This window comes from Periplaneta americana, chromosome 3, assembly GCF_040183065.1.
Source record: "Periplaneta americana isolate PAMFEO1 chromosome 3, P.americana_PAMFEO1_priV1, whole genome shotgun sequence".
Taxonomy (NCBI): Eukaryota; Metazoa; Arthropoda; class Insecta; order Blattodea; family Blattidae; genus Periplaneta; species Periplaneta americana.
Genome location: NC_091119.1, coordinates 103858608 through 103877656, shown reverse-complemented (window position 1 = coordinate 103877656; position 19049 = coordinate 103858608). Strand labels below are relative to the sequence as shown.

The 19049-nt window shown below is 36.2% G+C and overlaps 1 protein-coding gene across 10 annotated transcripts in view; it reads left to right on the top strand.

Moving 5' to 3' along the window:
• Positions 1–19049, top strand: part of LOC138696349 (uncharacterized) — a 129746-nt gene that overhangs the window by 85180 nt on the left and 25517 nt on the right. For all 10 annotated transcript variants that reach the window (XR_011331354.1, XM_069821168.1, XM_069821166.1 and 7 more), the window contains one exon: positions 5296–5438. Coding sequence is in view for 9 of the 10 variants with exons in the window: in XM_069821168.1 (XP_069677269.1) it covers positions 5296–5438 (143 nt within the window). In the remaining variant the exon portion in view is untranslated. The remainder of the gene's footprint in view (positions 1–5295; positions 5439–19049) is intronic.

Genomic DNA, 19049 nt, shown 5'->3' with positions numbered 1-19049 from the left:
TAATTTAGATGAATACATAATACAGAAATTAAATATAATACATATATGTATTATGGAATGGCCATGGAATGAGATCGGAGAAACAGAACAGTTTGACGTTATTTATGTGAACTTATTAGTGTCATTTAAGGTGTTTCGACTTATTTTATGTAAGATATACATAGTAATTATTCTTTTTTAAACAAAGTGGTATTCGCATAATGATTTATTGAATGACTTTTGGAAAATAGCGACTTTTTCGCCTTGTTTCCTGCAATGTTGTGTGTTGCTATAGACATTTTATCAACAACGTCCAGGTTTTATTGGTTTTGCATATCGTGATATGAAAGTTTTATAGTTCTGTGCTGTGTCTGATATAAGTTTTGGAATATACTGTAGGTGAGACTATTGCGATATATGAGACTTTACAAATACCATATATTATTATTAATTTATAGACCCTTACTTGGTCAAGTATAAGCAAATCTTTTATATTTCTTACTACATGGAGGCTGCAACAGGAGAAGAGTCAACCGACATAAATAATATTTCTTTAGATACTTGTAACACAACGCAGAGTTCTCATCAAATTCAGTGTGATTATTGTGAAAAATGTTTCTTAAATTCAACATACATATTAGTAAATCCCACCCAGATATTCATCGAGAACGTCTCATTCGTAAACAACCCCGATATTCAACCACCGTGTGGAAGAACAATTCCAATAATTTAACTAATAATTCTGAAAACCACTCTACTGCTAATACAAGTCCTTTATCCTTCTACAAACAAAATCTTTCTACTTGGAATGATAAATTTAGCGCACAGTTATCCGACAATGTGTTTGATGATGTGACACAGCAATTCCTGATTTTCTTATCCGAAGCAATTGATTATCTACCTGGACCCAAACATCGAACCAGGAAATATTACGAAGCAAGAAAACTAAAGAAAAATTTAAATAACCAGAGGACTTACAGCAGATCCACTAACCCAGAAAGAGCCACAAAACGAGACCGACAGAAAAGAAAAAACAGATTTCTTTATGAGAAAATACAATTTGATTACTTCAATCAACGGCGGAAAGCAATAAGAACAGTACTGAGTCAAAATAAACCAACGTGCAAATTAGATGTCAGCGAGATGCAACAACTTTACAGTTCAAATTTTTCTCAACCAAATAACAATATTCGATCAGAATATCCATCCCATTACACCGAAGCAGAAATACTCGAATTAGATGAAACATTCCAGAAATCTATCACCAAGTCAGAAGTTGCGCTTTCAATATCTCAAATCGCGGTGGACACCGCTCCTGGCCCAGACCACGTCCTGATGAGAGTTCTGAAGGATGATACTGCTGCAGAAATCATCTCCATAGCTACAAGAATGCTCCATATTGGGCACGTACCTCCATGCTTCCAGACCGCAAGAAGTGTTCTCCTTTATAACTCTGGTGACGAAAATGACTTTAAAAACTGGAGACCAATTACTATTTGTTCCGTGTTACGTAGGGTAATTGAATGTGTCCTCGATAAATGCCTTCGGGAATACATAAAATTCAATCCTCATCAGAGGGGATTTACACATTCTCCAGGAACAATAGTTAATACATCCCTTCTCAGGTCCACTTCAATGTCCGCAAAATCTAAAAAATGTGATGCAACTCTCGTTTTCCTTGACGTTAGTAAGGCATTCGATAATATCGGGCACTTGTACCTATCAAACACATTAGATAGCTTGGTTATTCCAAGCTTGTTGAAAATGTTAATTTTGAAACTTCAACTAAATAATTCCACTAGAGTAGAAAACAATCATAAAAAAACTAATCCCATTGGTTTGCGAAAAGGAGTTATGCAAGGATTGCCCCTTTCACCCGCATTATACAATCTATGTACTGATCACATCCTTAATGAAATGTCAGAAGACTCGATCGCTGCCAAATAAGGTTTCAATCTTGTTTCAGGTTTAAAACCTATTACTGTACTTGGTTTTGCAGATGATACTGTTTTCATAGCTAAAAACAAAAACTCTGCTTTAGAACTCACAAGGATGCTATTGATCGTTTCAAAGCTATTTGTTTAGATATAACTTACTTACAAATGGCTTTTAAGGAACCCGAAGGTTCATTGCCGCCCTCACATAAGCCCGCTAGCGGTCCCTATCCTGTGCAAGATTAATCCAGTCTCTATCATCATACCCCACCTCCCTCAAATCCATTTTAATATTATCCTCCCATCTATGTGTCGGCCTCCCTAAAGGTCTTTTTCCCTCTGATCTCCCAACTAACACTCTATATGCATTTCTGGATTCGCCCATACGTGCTACATGCCCTGCCCATCTCAAACGTCTGGATTTAATGTTCCTAATTATGTCAGGTGAAGAATACAATGCGTGCAGTTCTGTGTTGTGTAACTTTCTCCATTCTCCTGTAACTTCATCCCGCTTAGCCCCAAATATTTTCCTAAGCACCTTATTCTCAAACGGTTTAGATATAAATGTAAATAAATCTGTAGCTATTAATATTTCTCGCGGTAAATTGCATCCAAATCAACTAAACATTTCTGATGACACTACTATCACATGCTTAACTGCAAATGAGCATGTACGCTACTTAGGTGTTAATTTTTCTGATGTTTGTATATTCGATTCCCAAACCGTTTTAAACGACCTGAAAACTAGATTAGATTTGCTAATTTCGTCTCCTTTATTACATCCTGATCAAAAGTTTTGTATATTAAATTCCTCAATTTGCCCATCATTAATCTACACATTTCAGACAATACCCTTGAAAACAATACCCAATACTTTTTTAGATAATGCTGATAAAATTATTAAAAGCACTCTGAAAGAAATTTTGCAACTACCAGCTAACACACCCGATTCTATGATATATACACATCGTAAATATAAAGGTCTTCGTCTTTTTAAGGTATGCTGGGAATCCATGCTACAACACATTAACGGCTTAAGGGTATTACACAAAACTAATGATCCTTACATTACTTCCACTAGGGACCTTATTGAGGAGAGTAAAACATGTTTAAAGAGCCTTAAATTAACTCCTGCTAATTCTTTTTTAAATAATCGTGAAAATTTTGTGGACTCTCGAAAAGTTAGAGACGCTTTAAGAGACAAAGAATTTGAAAATTGGTGTACATTGTAACAAAAGGGTAAAGGAGTGATTCTTAACAAAGAGTTCCCCCCAGCAAACAGCTGGATAAGAAATCACAAAGGTCTAACGCTCTCAGAATGGATAGACGCCCTTAAAATGATAGGCTATGTCGCTCCGGTCCGAGCTGTACCGGGTAGAAGTCGGAATGGTACCCGCTGTAGGCGCTGTCTCAGCGAGATTGAAACTCTTCCCCATATCCTTGGCTTCTGCCCCTATAGTGAGGCCCTTCGCAACATCCGTCACCATGCTGTCTGTTCTATGCTGGCCGAGGCACTGAAGGAAGTTGGGTTTACAGTCCATCAAGAGGTGCAGGGACTAGCCACACAAGGAAGTGTTCGGCGAATTGATATCATTGCCATTAAGAACAACTCGGCATATATTCTTGATCCCACCATCAGATTTGAGACACATGCAGATCAACTGCATGAGGTGGACAGTGAAAAGAAACGGATCTATGAACCAACAATCCCGTTCTATAAAGATAAATATAGCCTGTCCCACATTGATGTGATAGGTCTGATGGTGGGAGCACGAGGTACCATATCCTCCTTCTTTGCCAACACATGTAAAAACTTGGGCCTAACACACAGCATTGTGAAGGAAATAGCCATTAGTGCCCTCAAAGGATCGGTTCAGATATTGAGAAATCATTTGTATGGGAGTGATAATGGAAATTTCAAGTTATCTTAACCGATGGCTGTTAATTGGTTTAGATATCAATGCCAATCAATCCGTACTATTATTTTTCTCGTGGTATATGGCATTCAAATCATTCTAACCTATCTGATGATATTTCCCCCCCTTTCTTAACTGTAAATGATCACAAACGCTACTTAGGTGTAAATTTTTCTGACATTTTGCATATTCGATTTCCTAACCGTTTCAAATGTATATCATTTTACCTTTTAGGTGTGTTTCCAAATTGTATGTAATACGCTTTATCAAATCTGGCAACCTTTCCATAAGGGAAGCTAAATTTATTATTATATATAGATGCGTGTGTGTATATATATATATATATATATATATATATATATACATATACATATACACACACACACACGAATAGTATCCGGTATCTTATATAATTTATAATGATGCACGTGACTAGAAAAATCTACAGTACATCAAATTTGTTTAAGTGATAAAATTACTATTATTGTAAATGAAAACTCACCGTTCACTATCTCGCGATATTTTGAAGAAACACTTATTTGAGTGGCTGTCCTTCTTATTTCTATAATTCAAATATTCACACTTCACATACGATGGCATCTTTCACAGTACACAACAGATACAAGACAAATCAAGATGTCTTCCTTCTCCTTCGGTTCTTTCTTTCACCTTCCTACCTTAACAGGACTGACAACTTAAACCAAAAGCACGCATGCTCATTGTCCATTTCTTGGCATCTAAATTCAGTGCCGGAATGTTGGTAAGAAACGATGGTAGCGTTCGTAGTGTCGGTTAAAAGAGTTAGCGGCGATTGAACCCCTCTATTATATTTAAGTCCTCTTGGTCTGGAATCAATACTCCATTTCATATAGAAATATGAGAACAAATGGATGAGCCATTTGCAATGTATGAGATCCCCTAGAATCCCAAAAGCTATGCTTCACTATCAGTCCCATTGGAAGAGATCTCTGGTACGTCCCAAAAAGAGCTGGGGAGAAAATTCCTCTTTATTATGAGATTGTAATGGCCTACAACTTGTATGGATGATGATGAAGTAGAGGTGTTTGGGAATGCTTCTTGTAGCAAAAGCATAGTGTGGTGGTTTTGGTTTTTGCACACCCACACTGCATATGCAAGGAATTTATCGCCATTGGGTACAATTTAAGAGAAAAATATTATATGCTGACAAACATTTCAGAATATTATTGTTTTACAAAATATCTTAATTTGGGGCTTTATACCTGAAAATGTGCTACATTACATGCTCAGCAGTCTCTTATGTACAGGAACACCTGAAATATGCAAAAATATGTAGAATTGATTTTGAACATTCTGCATTACAGCTGTTTAAAATGATTTTACATCACTTGCAAATGGACAGTAAAATATGCAGTTGCATATGACTCCTCACCCTATTAATATGCCATTCAATGAAAGCCTATGAATGCAGTTAATTTTGCTTGCAGGCTACCCAGGACCATTCGAGGCCTTGTGTGTTATCCCGCAGCTCCCACATCAGCAGAAGATGAGGAGGAGGAGGAAACAACGAAGAGTTGCTGCTGTTCATGTTTGAGATATATATTTTATGGGCTTTGTAGTCGTTTTATGCGTAAGTAGTTATAAATTGTATGTCTAAAGCCATTTTTCAGATAGATCACCCTCAGCCTGTTCTTATATTTCCCTCCCCACTTGTTCAAAGTTGAGCTGTTACAGTAGTAGTGAATTATGTGCACTCCTTAATGTTACCAACCATTAAATCTTTCATTTTGTTTGGCGATCTCTCTCTTTATGTGCTAAAAATGTCTGAATCTCATGCTCCGTCCCTTGGTTCCACTCAATGCGACGATAATTAAGCACATGTGGTCGCATTTTCCATTTAATTCCTTCGTTTTCCGATAGGCACAACATGCTTAGAAATGTTTGGAGCTGTAGGCGTATTATAAATTAATCATATTTTTATGGCCATGCAACAGGAAAGGGGTGTACGTTTTTCTTGGTTCTTCTTGTTTTAACACTTCGTCCCAAGAAATTTCTTTTCTTTTGCTGCCACTAAAGTGCACTGAAATTAATCTGTGAATGGCAACAGACTTACTGCAAGCTAAACTCATGCATTTCCTTTGTTTTCTTGAATGTAGTTAGTAATTACGAATGTTCTAGAATTTTTAAAGATTATGTGGTATTTTGTTGGAAAGTATATTTAAAGACCATGTTGGGTCCGATAAGCTGTGAGAAATTCCAAAAGTTTTATTAATATTACAATAACATAAATGTTTTATTTTAACATTTTGATGAATGTTTTCGGTTCAAGGAACCATCATTAGATCCCCAATTAACCTACAAAATCTTATGAACGAAGTATTATAAACAATCGGTGAAACCATGGGTTTTATAAAATAGATTCGGATGCATAATGAATTATGATATCACATATTGAGTCACAAGTAAGTGAGTAAAATTCATAATAGTACCATAAAACAGTAAAAACTGTATGTACAAGAATAGAATTGTTAAAAAGTAAATGATCAGTCCACTTTTATGAGTATAAGATTAAGCTATATAAATAGCATAAGCACCATTCAATGTGACTGCATAACAAGATTAACATGAAGGCTGCATTTACAAATGTCAGATCGATATGCTGATGCGAATTGGCAGAGTAGTGAAGAGAGGTGAATATGCAGCTTCATGTGTGGTAAGACTGGAGTAACACTTGAGACATGCGTGGTCTTGTAATCTGAAAGTATGTACAAATTCTTATTTACTATATTGAAAGGATTAATAATGAAAATTATTTATGATTTGTAACCAAATGATGTTAATTCACGAAACACGAAAAGAAGGGGGGCAACCAATTAAATAAAGAAATTACTTACCTAGACGGAGCAAAAGAAAATATATCCGTTCTTGTATAAAGTTCAGCCACAAATGTTGACGAACGTTGCGCTTACAAAAGGACTAAGTAACATCAAATTGAAGGGTGGGGGGGGGGGGGGGGGAAGAAGCATATTGGAGTATCGGAAGTCATGTGTGTAAGGAGAAATTAAATTATAAAGCAGACTATGTATGTTTGGGAATTGCTCATTCAGAAGGGATAAACCATTATTTAATGCTTGTGAAATATAACATTCTTCAGCAATATGTATATGTGGATTGTCACCCATAGGATGAATGACCTGTAGTGTATTATTTATATTGGTTAATTCATGACCTTGTTCTGTCAGATGGGTTGCAAACTTTGATATTCGTTTACTGTATTTGAAATCGGAAACATTTTCATTAAACTGGGTTGGTAATTTCTGTGAGTTTGACCAATGTATTTGCTAGGCCAATTTTTCCATTGTAGCATATATATGCCACTATTTTGAAGTCGATCTCTATTATGAAATTTTTTATTAGGTATGACGTTATTTAATTTATTATTAGTGCAGAAGGCTATATTCATATTGTGTTTTTTGAAGAAGTTGTTCAATTGGTTAGAAATCGGTCCAAAGTAGGTCATGCTTGTCCATGTTTTTAGGGGTTATTGGTTCAAGAAAAGTGTGTTGAGTTTTTTGTAAGTTGTTGTTACGTTTTTGGAGGAGGCTGTCTACTGTATGTTTTTGGAAACCATTATCTTGGGCTAAACAGATAATATAATTATATTCTTTATTATAATTAGATTTACTTAGTGAAATAGTTAATAATCTATCAATGAGGAAACGAAATTTACTAATTTTATGAGTTTCTGGGTGGTTAGAAAGGCTGTGTATAGAATGATTAGTGAAGGTTTGTTTCCAGTATGTGTCAAAATTAAAACGGAAATGTTTTATAAAAGTTTTGAGGTCTAGAAAGTTTATTGATTGGTTAACAGCTGACTCGGAGGTGAACTTTATGATAGGGTGTAAATCATGAAAGGAATTGGTAATATTTATTTATTTCTCTAATGGCATGGAACATTAACAAATAGTCATAAATTGTCCATCTGATTCATTATCTTAATCCTGGCTTCCCAATAGTTTCTGTTCTGCGAAGGGCCAGGCATCACATTAAGTGGGCCCTGTCCATATCTTCATCCAGATTACAGAGCATGCAGGTGGGCGTTTGAAGTAACCCAAACTGATAGAGCTTCTTGTCTTGGCCATGTAAAAAAGTCTTCCAGTTTGATTCTAAACTCATGAGGTATTGTTCCTTCATTTGTAGAGTTTAGAGCAGTGGTATGATACTGATTTGAAGCAACTAGTGAGCATGGCAGCTTTTTTCCTAATGTATCTGCCTGTTCATTGCCAGAAATGTGACAGTGTCCAGGGATCCACAGGAGCTAATTTGAGTTTCCTCAGTGTCTCGCAGCAGTCATGAATCTCCACTGATGCAGCAGCTCAATTGATTCTATGGCAGATCTTGAATCACTCAGGATGACAGTCTTGGAGAATTTTCCAAGATGCAGTAGAAGTTGGTTTAATGCTGTTTGAATGGCTTGATTTCTCCATCGAACGCTGTTTTGAATGATCTGATGGATTTATAAATAGTTGTCGTTGTTTTCTAATGCCAGGCATTTGACAATAAAGTCATTTGACTTCTTGCACTCCAAAATTTTTCAAAGATATTATCATGGCCAGCCACTGAAGCACAGATTTTGAGGTGTTACGAATCCATTTCTTGGTTTGAGTTGCACAATGGGCAGTTAGGGGACTGATATATTCCAATTCTATGCAGGTGTTTGGCCAAACAGTCATGGCCTGTTGCCAATCTAAATGCAGCTACAGACGATTTTCGTGGTAAATCGGGAATTAACTGTGGATTATGATGCAGAGACTTCCATTTTTTCCCTTGAGATTGTGTTATCAAATTTTGTTTGTTGAAGTCTAAGTATGTAGATTTAATAAATCTTTTCACAGAGTAATACGTAGATTTAGTAACAGGTCTGTAAGTAGCAGTGCTTTGCTAAAGCATCCGCATTCTAGTTTCCCAGGATTCCACAATGGGATGGTATCCATTGGAATACAATTCTTTTATTGAGTGATATTAATTGAGAGAGCATTTTAGTTATTTCTGCTGTTTGAGATGAAGGTGTGTGTTTAGATACGATTGATAGAATAGCTGCTTTGGAGTCTGACAATATAACTGCATTTTTAAATTTATTGATGTGGCATAGAAGATTCCTGAGACTTTCACTTATTGCAATGATTTCTCCATCAAAACTTGTTGTTCCATACCCAAGAGATCTATAAAGTGAGAAGAGACAGCACGTAACACCTGCACCGGTACCTTGTTCTCTGGAGATCAAGGATCCATCGGTGTATAAATGAAGCCAGTTTTGTGGAGGGTACCTAATATTAATTGTCTCTAAAGACAATTGTTTCAGTATTTCAGTGTTTACTTCTGATTTCAGTATTTCTTCTGTTAAATTTAGATTTATAAAAAATGAAGATGTAGCTGTATATCCCTGCTCCTGCATTTGGGTACCCATGTATTTGTGAGCCATCTGTGTATATTCTGAGCCATTCGGGTTCTGGGTATTTACTGTTGATAGTCTCCAAGGCCAAAAGCTTTAGACTCATTGTGTCTGTTCCTTTTTTAAAAACACTTTGGTTTAGGTCTGTGAAGCAGTCATGGGATTCTATTTCAGTTGGATTCTGTATCATGGGTTGGGGTTCATTTGATATAATTGAATATTGTTCTTTTAGCTTACGTACTTTCTTCACAAATCCATGTTGTGTTTTGGGGTTTCTTTCTTATTTTCGTATTTGTACCAGTATTGACCATCCGATAGTCTGATTAGCTCTTCATACAACAGCATGGATCTCTCTGAGGGTCAACATGGCATCCACAGCAGTTATTTTTACAGTCTTAGAGTCGACCAATTGTGTGTTTTACATTCCAGGAAGAACATACTTTTGATATGTAGTGCTTAAAGTTGAGCGAGCACATTCCCATTTGCATCCTGGAAGGCGTTTTAGGATCCTCAGTTGGTTTGAAGTTTGGGAGCTAATTTTCTCCACTTGTTGTTTCCAGGATAACTTATTATCAAAGGTTACGCCCCAGTCACCTCCCAGTCAGCTGTTAACTGATCAATAAACTTTCTAGACCTCAAAACTTTTATAAAACATTTCCGTTTTAATTTTGACATATAATGGAAACCAACCTCCAATAATCATTCTCAACACAGCTTTCTAACCACCCAGAAACTCATAAAATTAGTAAATTTCGTTTCCTCATTGATAGATTATTAACTATTCCACTAAGTAAATCTAATTATAATAAAGAATATATTTATATTATCTGTTTAGCCCAAGATAATGGTTTCTAAAAACATACAGTAGACAGCCTCCTCCAAAAACGTAAGAACTCAACACACTTTCCTTGAACTAATAACCCCAAAAAACATGAACAAGCATGACGTACTTTGGACCAGTTTCTAACCAATTGAACAACTTCCTCAAAAAACACAATATGAATATTGCCTTCTGCGCTAATAATAAATTAAATAACGTCATACCTAATACACTTCATAATAATAATAATAATAATAATAATAATAATAATAATAATAATAATAATAATAATAATGGCTTTATTTAACCTGGCAGAGTTAAGGCTGTAAGGCCTTCTCTTACACTCAACTAGGATTAAAACTTGCTTACATAGTTGAACATGCAACTGAATCGGAATTAAGTAATTACATACTGATACATAATAGAGATCAATTTCAAAAAAGTGGCATATATATGCTACAATGCAAAAATTGGCCTAGCAAATACATTGGTCAAACTCACAGAAATTACAGAACCTGGTTTAATGAACATGTTTCCGATTTCAAATACAGTAAACGAAAATGAAAGTTTGCAACGCATCTGACAGAACAAGATCATGAATTAATCAATATAAATGATACACTACAGGTCATTCATCCTATGAATGACAATCCACGTATACAATAATGTTATATTTCACAAGCATTAAATAATGGTTTATCCCATTTGAAACCTGTGAGCAACAGTAACAAATATGAATGATACTCGGGAGGAAATTAAACACAGAATAAATATGGGAAATGCCTGTTAGTATTCTGTTGAGAACCTTTTATCATTCAGTCTGCTGTTAAAAAATCTGAAACTTAGAATTTATAAACAGTTATATTACTGGTTGTTCTTTATGGTTGTGAACTTGGACTCTCACTTTGAGAGAGGAACATATGTTAAGGGTGTTTGAAAATACGGTGCTTAGGAAAATATTTGGGGCTAAGAGGGATGAAGTTACAGGAGAATGGAGAAAGTTACACAACACAGAACTGCACGCATTGTATTCTTCACCTGACATAATTAGGAACATTAAATCCAGACGTTTGAGATGAGCAGGGCATGTAGCACGTATGGGCGAATCCGGAAATGCATATAGAGTGTTAGTTGGGAGGCCGGAGGGAAAAAGACCTTTGGGGAGGCCGAGACGTAGATGGGAAGATGATATTAAAATGGATTTGAGGGAAGTGGGATATGATGATAGAGACTGGATTAATCTGCTCAGGATAGGGACCGATGGCGGGCTTATGTGAGGGCGGCTATGAACCTCCGGGTTCCTTAAAAGCCAGTAAGTAAGGTATCCCATTTGAGTGAGCAACCCCCGAATATATATATATAGTCCGCGTTATAATATAAATTCTCCTTACACACGTGATTTCCAGTACTCCAATAGGTTTCCTTCCTCCCCCCCCCCTCCACCTCTACCTTTCAATTTGATGTTACTTAGTCATTTTGTAAACCTAACGTTCATCAACATTTGTGGCAGAACTTTCTACAACGGATATATTTTCTTCTGCTCCGTCTAGGTAAGTAATTTCTTTATTTAATTGGTTGCCCCCCTTCCTTTCGTGTTTCGTGAATTAGTTAGCCAGCATCGTGCTTTTTACCTATCATTTGTAAGAAGAGGAAATTCATAGTGGAACACGTGTGTTGTCAGCAAATAGCTGGATGACCTACGAAGATAGATAATGCACAAAAACTAATAATGATAATATATTATATTATATTATAAAATAACTGATTTTATACATTAATGTGACATATTATTGAAAATATCGTCACTGTCATGAAACACACAAAAGTGCAATTAGATCTTCATCAAATTGTTTGTACGACGAAAAATAATTGCAATATCAACATAAAATTCATATGGTAGATAGTGCTAACTTAGTACTACTCATTGCAGTAAAAATCTCGATTTCGCTAAAAATGTCAAATAGAACCTCATTTTTCTGAGCCCTCACAATGTTGCCAATGTGGAGGGGAGGTGGTACGATCATCCACTCCTCTTTATCTTTCTTATATTGGCTGCTTTCGCCAGGTGGACGGCACATTGAAAGGATTGGGTGTGCGCAGTGGAAGACTTTTAGAATGAATAGTGTGAATTTGTAAAACAAATATAATTAACAATAATAAGTAACAATGTACATAAATGAAAAATGAAATAACAAGAAACATGAAATAGATAAGTGAAAATAGGACAAACTAATCTGAAATGATATCCCCAGGATATGTAAATCATGTAAGTATCACAAGACTGAGGCCAACACACTTATAAGTGATTAAATCATCTAATATGGCCGTCTCTCGACCATCAGTGACTAACCTATTAACCATATGTTCATGAACCACTCTCTCTATATATATATATATATATATATATATATATATATATTAACTATTTATTTATTTATTTATTTATTCTGGTGTAGTTAAGGCCATCAGGCCTTCTCTTCCACAACACCAGGAATACAAATACAATAACAGAAATAAAAAGGAAAAAAAAAACACTATAAACGAAGTAAAGTCACACAAAAATATACACAGGTTGCAGTCACACAAACTTTAAATGAGTGATTAAGTATAATTAATTGTATCCTAATTAACTAACATAAACAAGAAACTTGCGATTTTAATCTGGAGTAAAAAAAAAACACAAATCGACACTTCTAGCAATATCTAAAAAGCATTAAACAAGACAAAATTTTCCAATTTAATTTTGAATTGTGATAAAGTCCGGCAGTCCCTGACATCATTAGGTAGCGAATTCCAGAGACGAGGTATTTCTACAGTGTACGAGGATGAGTATAGAGACGTTCTATGATGAGGGATAGAAAGAAGTGCTTGATGTCGATTTCGAAGAGTTGTAAGAAATTGAAAGCGCGATAAGAGATAATTCGGAGTAGAAGTATGCATGATTCTAAATAGAAGAGACAGTGAATGTATTGTTCTTCGTTCCTTCAGACGCACCCATGAAAGTAACTGGAGGGAAGGTGTTATATGGTCAAATTTACGAGTATTGCAGATGAATCGTATGCACACATTATGAACATGTTGTAGTCTCTCAGCTAAGAGTGAACTTACATTAGTTAGTAAGGAATCGCAATAATCAAAATGGGGCATTACAAGCGTCTGAATAAGATTCTTTTTTAGACTAAGTGGTAGAAATTCTTTCATATGAAACAAAGAGTGAAGTTGAGAAAATATTTTTTTGCAAGTGTGTGTTACTTGGGTGTTCCAATTTAGATCGCTATCCATAAAAATGCCAAGATTTTTAACTGTTTCACTGTATTTAACAATAATCCCATTCAATGTTATATGTGGTATAGTACCACTATCAAGAGTACTTCGTAGACGATTATGTCCCATTACGATTGCTTGCGATTTCTCTGGATTTAACCTTAATCCAAATTTGTGTGACCACAGTGAAATCGAATTTAAGTCTTCGTTTATTTTATTTACTGCGTCACTAGTCTCATCAGGGTGGAAATGCAAATAAATTTGCAAGTCGTCAGCATACATATGGTATTTGCAGTGTTTTATCATTTTAGTCACGTCATTAATATAAATCATGAAGAGTAAAGGTCCGAGAACTGATCCTTGTTGAATTCCAGATTTCACGACACACCATCTTGAAGAATAATCGCATGCAATGACACATTGTTGACGTTCGCGAAGGTAGGATTCAAACCAAGTAACAGAACTTTCAGAAAGATGCAGAAGTCTTAATTTACATAATAGAAGGTCCGTGTCAACTGTATCAAATGCCTTACTGAAGTCAAGTAATGTCAGTAATGTTAATTTACGTTCATCTGTGGCTTCACGTATATCCTCATTCACTTTTAGTAGTGCTGTAGTCGTACTATGTCCATTTCTGAACCCGGATTGGTATTCGTCCAGTAAGGCATGTTCGGTTAGATAGTTCATTAGTTGTTTGTGAACAATACGTTCCAGAGCTTTTGATAGGGCAGGTAGGATACTAATTGGACGGAAATCATTTGCACATAATGGGGTTTTAATTTTAGGGATCGGACGGATAAAGGCTTTCTTCCAGAGGTTCGGGTAGGTAGAAGTTATGAGTGAGGCGTTGAATATATGTGTTAATGTCGGCAGTATTATGTCCAATATTTTCTTCAATAATATTATACTAATATTATCCACACCTTCAGCTTTAGAAGTAATACGTTTTATTGCCGCTCTCACTTCAGTTTCTGTGACATAAGTGAAGAAAAATATTTCTCTATCCGGAATTGGAGTCATTTGTAATTCGTTAACTGTCTGCTGTTTGTCGACCGTATCCAAGGTTATTGACTGTACCGTTGCAAAATGGTCATTTAGTTCGTCAAGAGAAACTGGCACACTGTCTACCTGAGTCCTGGGATTTCCTAAGCCAATTGTCCGTAAGTTTCTCCACAGTTTGGAAGGGTCAGCTCCCCCCTTCAAGATGTTATGAAAATGTCTCAGTTTTGCGTTTCTAATGGCTTGAGTAGTTCTGTTACGTAAGAGTTTATAATAATTATAAGAGATTTCTGTCTTGTCATGTTTAAACATTTTGTATGCAGTGTTTCTGTCCGTAATCATACTACGTATGTCAGCAGTCATCCATGGTGCTGGTGTTCTTTTTACGCGTTTAGATTTGATAGGAGCATGCTTGTCATATAAATTTATAATATACTCATTTAGTTTAACAAGTTTCTCGTCAACAGTATGTAAGGTCCATATTGAGTCCCAGGGAATCTTTATTGCGTCTTCAAGTAGTTGGGTTTCATCAATACGTTTCAAGTCACGATACTTTATGAGTTTAGGTGTGGGCTTGGGACACTTCAAAGAATATACTAGATAAATAATATCGTGGTACGAAATTCTCGAAGCCGCACATTGTCCATGTTTTTGTACTTTGTCTGCATTCTTCGTAATAATTAAGTCTAATAGGGATTCGGAAGATTGGGTATGGTGGGTTGGTTCAAGGGGAAGGACTGCTAGATCAAGAGCCTGGAACATGGTCAATAGATGTCTAGTGTAGTTCGAATCAGAGGCTAACAAATTTGTGTTAAGATCACCCATTATTAAGACGTGTTCATAATCTGTGATGAATTCCAATAACGATATCTCGATCTCTGCAATATTGTTAATCTTCGGGGGTTGGTAAATTACACAAATAAGGCATTTCTGAAAGCTTGTCAATACTTCTACAAATAGCATTTCAGGTTTTCCGGCATACTCGCCAGGAGATGTGTGTATTATTCTGGGATTGAGATCTGATCTGACATATGCAGCAACGCCGCCCCCTTGTTTATTTAAACGATCATTTCTTAATAGCGTATAACCATCTATGTGTAATGTCGCTGAGGATAATGTAGGTTTGAGCCAAGATTCAGAGATGAGAAGAGCATGCAAATTCTGATTCGAGAATATGGATTGAATTTCGTCAAAGTGTGCAACCAAACTCTGAGCGTTAATATGGGCTACGTGAAGGGATGAAGAGTTCTTAGAAAATGCTGTTGTTAAAATGTTGAATGCTTCAGGGTGAGAGAGAGGGTTCTGGTCAGCAGGTATAGGGGAATGGTGTGAGTGAAGGTCATTGTACAATGTTCTGTCAGAGACAACCGGATTATTGCTGTCAAAAATCAGGGTATCCAACTTAAAAGAAAAAAAAAGTTATATAAAAATATGAAGTTGCTACAAGTAAAGATTTCCTATTAATTAATAACTTAGCTAACTTAGCTAAATATAAACCCAGTTGAAAAGCTAGTAGATCTAACCTAGACTAAGAATTAAAAAGTATAATTAAATAATAATAATAATAATAATAATAATAATAATAATATAGTCTTGGGAAACTAACACTAAAGAAAATTAAAAAGTAGGAAGAATAAAAGTAACATTGCACAACAGCTCACAGTTCAGAAGTTCAAATCTGCAGCACAAGTTATCCGGTGCTTTACATTACCTACTTTAACGAATATTACGCCGTCTATAGTCCAGACACTAGACACACCAAATTTGCCTATCGCTTCCCGTAACAGGCCATGCCTTACCTTGGTCAGATCTTCCCTCAGGGTCATTCCGGAGCCCTTCAGCCTCTTTTTGTTAAAGAAAACTTCACTTCTCTTCCTGTAACTACAGAATTTGACAATAATAGTCCTCGGTCTACCGTCGCTAGTCGTGCGGCCTACCCGGTGGCTTCTGTCGATATCTTCTACCTTCAGTTCCACTCCTATGTTCGTTGCCAGTTCCACCACGAGCTTGTTGGTATTCTCGCCAACCTCCTCCTCGATCCCGAAGATCCTGACACATTGTCTTCTCTGATATTGTTCGAGATCGTCCACTTTTCTTTCCAGTTCACCAATTTTACGGTCCCGTTGCTCAATAGTCTGCTTCAGGTCCTGGATAACTTCGGAGTTGAAGTCTATGCTACGCTGCAGCTCCGACACTACCGCATCTTTTATAAGGTTGGCTAACGTTTGCAGCGCGCCAGACTCCTGCATCATGGCTAGAAATGTTTCTTTAACCACTCGCTGCACTGTAGCCACTATCTGAGTATGAATCTGAACACAACAGCCAGCCAGCACATTAACTTAATACATGATCCATTCGACCATAGATACCACTCAGTCTGACTAACCAAACTAAAAATACATATACACTCAATAAGAGACAATCTCTACCCAGCATAAGGCATTACATGACAGATCACTATACATTACCCATTGCACATATTGCTCACATAAACTGTGCAAATAGCAGTAACACAAATCTCTGCACTTTACAAAATGAATATGCAACGGAGAGAGAGAGGGATGGAGACAGATGCACGTAATAAGTAACGGACGATAATTCCAATTTCAAGGATCATTTAAATAGCAACTAAACTCGACGCACATGATAAGAAAATAGCGGCGAAGGAAAGCGACAATCAAACTGGAGCAGGGAAAACACTAAAAGCATATGTGAGACCGTAATCGCTGCCTTATCACTCTAACCGTCTCGGAACATGAACTCACATTTCAAATCATATCTCCTTACATAATTCCCAATACAATTTACCTCAAACACATATATCTCACAAATATGTTACTCGATGCAAATACTAAAACTTGCCCCCAAGACGTATCACTAGCAAGCGATATTTCAAACTACGATCCACTAAAATCCCAAACACACACGACGCAATTTAACTACTCCACTGATCTATCTCCAGCATATACAAAGCCCGAGTCACATTATCTATATCTGCCGCGTACCAAAATGCTAAGTCTTGTTAAATGTTTCTGTCGTGTACGAGAGCTTGAATCTAAGGCAATTGTTTCCGAATATCTCCGCGTACGAGAGTCTAAATCTTATTAAGTGTATCTGCCGCGTACCGGAACCCAAGTGACGTTCCGTGTATCTCCGTTAAAACAGGTAAACTCTCTCCCCCTCTATCCTCATGAGACGTAATGACCCGGCCAATAGGATTATTTGGAAAGAACAAATGAAGGGATTGATAGCGCTATCTATTCTGTGACGTCTGAGAGCGCTCTGACGGATGAAGTGACGTAGTAGGTAAACGGCCATGGTAGTAGGCACGGCTCACCAATGATAAGGGAAAATTATATTTCCCAGCAACTCCCACCTCCATCCCCTACTTGAAATGGAAGGAGGTGAAATTAACTTCGGACATAATGATGTTTTCTTTTTTCATATACTATTAATGAATTATTCTATAAGCATTCATATTCCTGCTTAATATTAACTAAATAAAAATAGGTTACCAATAACAAAAGAAAACCTTTAATACAAAAAGGAAAGGAATAGGGAAATTCATTGCAAATGCTACATGGGATGTTAAGGAGAGAGAATGACTTTAATATTGTGAAAAACCAGTGAATTAAAAACAATATGTTTACTGTAAAATACATTTTGATGTGTGAGAAATATATATTACATAAAATTTAATACGAATTTATGCTCTGGTGCACAAGGTTTTCAAGGGGCAAGGATGGTTAAATGTGGTGGAAAACCAGTAAACTTTTAAAATGAAAAATGTTGGTTTAAAATAATCTTTGAAATTTGAAAATTTCATCACACAAAATTTTAAATGTATTTTTAGAGCCTTTTGTCTGATTAGTTGAATATTAGATTCAGTTTCTAGGGCAACAGTGATGTGGTTTTTGGTACTCCTAGGCATAATCTTAAGGCTGAGTTTTGAAGAACAGAAATTTTTTGTAGATGAGTTGCTGATGCTCCTCCCCATATTTCACATCCACAGGTCAATTTTGATCGTATATAAGCATTATAAAACAGACGCATTCCAAAATATCAAGAAAGTTATTTCATACCATGTTCATCCTCCTCCAGTCTTGACACTGAATTGCTAGCTATTGATGCTGCTCTTCAGTATGTTACTCAAATTCCTGAAAAATCTATTTCCATACTTACCGACTCCAATTATATAATTAAATATGTACCAAACCTATGTGCACATAGAATTATTCCACTTCGGAAACAACTAAGTAAACTAAAAGAACTCCAAAAGGAAATAACATTTCAATGGATACCTAGTCATTGTGGTATACCTGGAAATGAGAAAGTTGGTAATATTGCAAAACAGGCAACATACCGTATTTACAACCAAGACCTCTTCAAGTGGTATCTCTATCCGTGCTTTTGCTTCAGTGAAGTCTCATTTTACAAACCTATGGATCAACAATTGGCTCTCTTCTGACAAAGGAAAAATTTTACAGTCTGTACAACAGAAACCAAATGACCTGGAAATGTACAAAAACTTGCCCTAACAAGAGCCAGAACAGATCACATTGTCACTCAATTATACCTACACCGATTTCACATTTCTGATAATCCTACTTGTCTGTGGTGTAATAATCATGATGAAGATCTGGAACACATTCTTCTATACTGTCCATCCATAAACCACAAAAGAAGTAAATTAAAATCATCAGTAC